Source organism: Balaenoptera ricei, chromosome 2 (assembly GCF_028023285.1).
Source record: "Balaenoptera ricei isolate mBalRic1 chromosome 2, mBalRic1.hap2, whole genome shotgun sequence".
Classification (NCBI taxonomy): Eukaryota; Metazoa; Chordata; class Mammalia; order Artiodactyla; family Balaenopteridae; genus Balaenoptera; species Balaenoptera ricei.
The window spans coordinates 156,706,869-156,711,029 of NC_082640.1; the positions used below are offsets into that span (position 1 = coordinate 156,706,869).

The window sequence follows — 4,161 nt, forward strand, 5'->3', positions numbered from 1 at the left end:
CAACAACTATCAACTATCAATATGGCCAATATTGTCTTATCTATCTATGCCCCCTCTAATTTCACACCCCCCATTTACTGAAAGCAAATCCAAAGCTTTTTCTTGATTCATTAATCAGTATTTCCTCATTCAAATTCTTTCTCTCCTACTTTTCTTACCCAATCCCACCACAATCCCCACCCTTCTTTTTATTTTCACTTTCAGCACTGCAGCTCTGATGGTGTAACTCTGGCAGGACACAGATCCTTAAAGGTCAGCTCAGAGGGAGAAGCCAGATCAGCATTGCCTCACATTGTTTTTCTCTGAACAGATGGCTCCATAATGGTGATTGGTGAGGCCAGGGTGTCCATGAGAGTTGTTGTACTGCTCTGGCTTGAGGTGTCTCTGTTCCCTTCTGGCCTCTCCCAGGCTAGGCGCTCACAAAGCCTCAGCTCCCCAGATGTGGTGATCCCCTTGAAGGTTACCAACAGGGGCAGAGGTGCAAATGCTCCAGGCTGGCTCTCCTACAGCCTGCAGTTTGGGGGCCGAAGACATGTTGTCCACATGAGGGTTAAGAAGATTTTGGTCTCCAGACCCCTCCCAGTGTTCACCTACACGGAAGAGCACGCCCTTCGCCAGGATCATCCTTTTGTTCCTAATGACTGCTATTTTCATGGTTATGTGGAGGGGATCCCCGAGTCCCTGGTTTCCCTCAGTACTTGTGCTGGGGGCTTTCAAGGAATGCTGCAGATAAATGACCTTACTTATGAAATCCAGCCCATCAGGCACTCTACTACATTTGAACACCTGGTTTATAAGATAAACACTAATGAGGCAGAATTCTCACCTATGAGATGTGGCTTAACAAATAAAGCAGCACACCAACAGTTGGAATTTGAAGAGGCTGAGAAATCAACTCTGAAACAAAATTCTACTTATAACTGGTGGGCCCATTTATGGTTTCTGGAGCTGGTTGTGGTGGTAGATCACAATTTCTTCATTTATTCTCAAAGTAATTTCTCAAAGGTGCAGGAGAATGTATTTGTTGTTGTCAACATAGTGGATTCCATTTATCAGCAGTTGGGTACTTACGTGATTTTGACTGGGATTGAGATTTGGAATCATGAAAATGTTTTCCCAATGATAAGCATAGAACAGGTTCTGGAGAATTTCTCTCAGTGGAAACAAATCAGTCTTTCCCAGCTACAGTATGATGCTGCACATATTTTCATTAAAAATTCATTTATAAGTGTCCTCGGTATAGCCTATGTGGCAGGAATATGTCGTCCTCCTCTTGACTGTGGAGTTAATAATTTCAAAGGAGACCCCTGGTCTGTTTTTGCCCTCACCGTAGCTCACGAGTTAGGTCATACTCTGGGTATGCAACATGATGAAGAATTCTGTTTGTGTGGGCAAAGTGCTTGCATCATGAATGCTATCAGAGTGCCAGCAGAGAGATTCACGAACTGTAGTTATGCAGATTTTACAAAGACTACTTTAAACCAGGGATCATGTCTGCACAATCCTCCAATTCCAGGGGCAGTCTTTATGCTGAAGCGCTGTGGGAATGGTGTGATTGAAGGAGAAGAGAAGTGTGACTGTGGATCTATAAAGCAGTGTGAACAAGATCCCTGTTGTCTGTTGAACTGCACTCTGAGGCCTGGGGCTACTTGTGCTTTTGGGCTTTGTTGCAAGGACTGCAAGTTCATGCCATCAGGGGAACTCTGTAGACATCAGGTCAATGAATGTGACCTTCCAGAGTGGTGCAATGGGACATCTCATCAGTGCCCAGAAGATGTATATGTGCAGGACGGGATTCCCTGTAGTGATGGTGCCTACTGCTATCAAAAGAGATGTAATAAGCATGATGAACAGTGCAGGGAGATTTTTGGTGAAGGTGCAAAGAGTGCATCTCAGAGTTGCTATAAAGAAATCAACTCCCAGGGAAACCGTTTTGGCCACTGTGGTATAAATGGCACAACATACCTAAAATGTCATACTTCAGATAGCTTTTGTGGGAGAGTTCAGTGTGAGAATGTGGGAGACATTCCCCACCTGAGAGATCACTCAACTTTGCAGTACACTCACATCAATGGTGTCACCTGCTGGAGTATCGACTATCACTTAGGGATGAATACACCTGATGTTGGTGAAGTGAAAGATGGTACCATGTGTGGTCCAGGAAATATCTGCATACACAAGAAGTGTGTCAATCTGTCTCTCCTGTCACAAGCCTGTTTCCCTGAGACCTGCAACATGAAGGGGATCTGCAATAACAAACATCACTGCCACTGCGGCTATGGGTGGTCCCCGCCCTATTGCCTACACAGAGGCAATGGAGGTAGTGTTGACAGTGGCCCAGCATCTGCCAGAAGAGTTTTCTTGCCACTAGTTGTGACTCTTAGTTCATCTGTTTTGCTTTTACTTTTACCTGCTGTATTTATATACCTTCGAAAACATTTTGGATCCAAGAAGACTAAGACTCACTCTTCTGATTAAGAACATGCCTAAAATTTAATAGCCTATACATTATTAAGTTTAGTCTATTGGCAGTAGAAATATTCCTACATGCATGAAACTGAGCACATTTCTGACAGTTTACAGAAAAATGCAGAGACTTTGCCTTCTGTCAGTATCAGAAGTATTGCCATCAAACAAAGGTAATTCCTAACATTTTCCTATCTACTGTTCATTGTTGTAAGCAGCAAATAAAGCTCATTTCCCCCTAAGTTAGTCCTCTTTGTGTTTCTTGAGCACAAATATGACTCAGAGAAAAGGCAGGGCACAGACATCTGAGGCCCCAGGGGTGAGTCTTGCCTCTTTTCATTCCCAAAGTGTGCAGAGGATGTATTTGTTGTTGTCAACATAGTGGATTCATTTATCAGCATTTGGGTACTTATGTGATTTTGATTGGGACTAAGATTTGGAATCATGGAAATATTTTCCCAGTGAAATGCATAGAACAAGCAAAGGCTGCAATGCAGTTCATGACGTCAGGGGAACTCTGTAGACATCAGGTCAATGAATGTGACCTTCCTTAGTGGTGTGATGGGACATCTCATCAGTGCCCAGAAGACGTATATATGCAGGACAGGATTCCGTGTAGTGACAGTACCTACTGCTATGAAAAGAGATGTAATAAAGTTGGAAAAATCACTTACATTTTCTAACACTGTGCTACAAAATCTGAAAAGACGGATAATAATAACGCTTTCCCACACAACCTCTTGGGGTTATTTGATAACCAAAAGAGAGAAAGGAATGATTTCTTGTTAAAGTATAAACAAATTGTTTGTTTAACAAAAACTCCTGACCCTGTTCCCTCAGCTTCCCAGCCAAGCTTGTCTGCTCTAACCCTTTGCCTTAATTTGGCAGTTTGGGTATCCTCTTGGGAGTATTTTCTTTGAATACCAGAATATAATCTCCCTGAGGGCAGGGTTGTTTTAACTGTTTTTGCTGACTGTTGAGTCCCAATACCTAGAATATGCCTAGTACACAATAAATGTTTGAATGGATTATTAATTGCATGAAGTTAATTAGTAAATGTAAAAATAATCTTGACACTTTTGTCTTCTTTTTAAAACTACTGTAGTTCTTGTTCAAAATTGAACTTTGAATATCTAAAATGTGTATTTATAATGCTCCCTTTGTACTTGTCCATCGCCATCTTTTTGTCCCCAATTTATCATCTCCTCAGTCTATTCTCAGTATTTCTGGAAGTCTTGTCTCTTGAAAACACATTTCTAAATCAGATACCTTCTGTAGATGGTCCAGATAACTTCTAAATGCCACTCTTTGTCAACTGAAATAACCTTTTTTATATCATTTTCCATTATGCTTTGCACACTTTGCATCCTCTAGCTATTTTCTGTTTTAAATGTACTTGGCTGTGTCATGCCTCTGCGCATCTGTATATCAATTCCCATTCCCAAAATTCTGTTTACTACCCTTCCCAACCCCCTTGCCTCGGAAAACTCCCATTTTTCTCTCAACAGAGGTTAAACATCACATCTTTGGAAAAGTATTTCCTTTTGAAATGTTATGTGTTCTACTTGTGTGCTCCTGTCACTTTGTGGTCATCCCTTTGATGCACTCTAGGAATAGATGGTAACAATGTATCACCCAGAGACAGAGAGAAGAAAAGGACATCTAGTGGGACCATAGAAACCGGGAAGCAAGAAC

General features: G+C 41.8%; 1 protein-coding gene across 1 annotated transcript; it reads left to right on the forward strand.

The window, feature by feature from the left end:
- Positions 1-315: 315 nt before the first annotated feature.
- LOC132360172 (disintegrin and metalloproteinase domain-containing protein 21-like) lies at positions 316-2,478 on the forward strand. Its single transcript, XM_059915234.1, has one exon. The coding sequence runs from the start codon at positions 322-324 to the stop codon at positions 2,476-2,478; it is 2,157 nt and encodes a 718-aa protein (XP_059771217.1). The 5' UTR covers positions 316-321.
- The last annotated feature ends 1,683 nt before the right edge of the window (positions 2,479-4,161 follow it).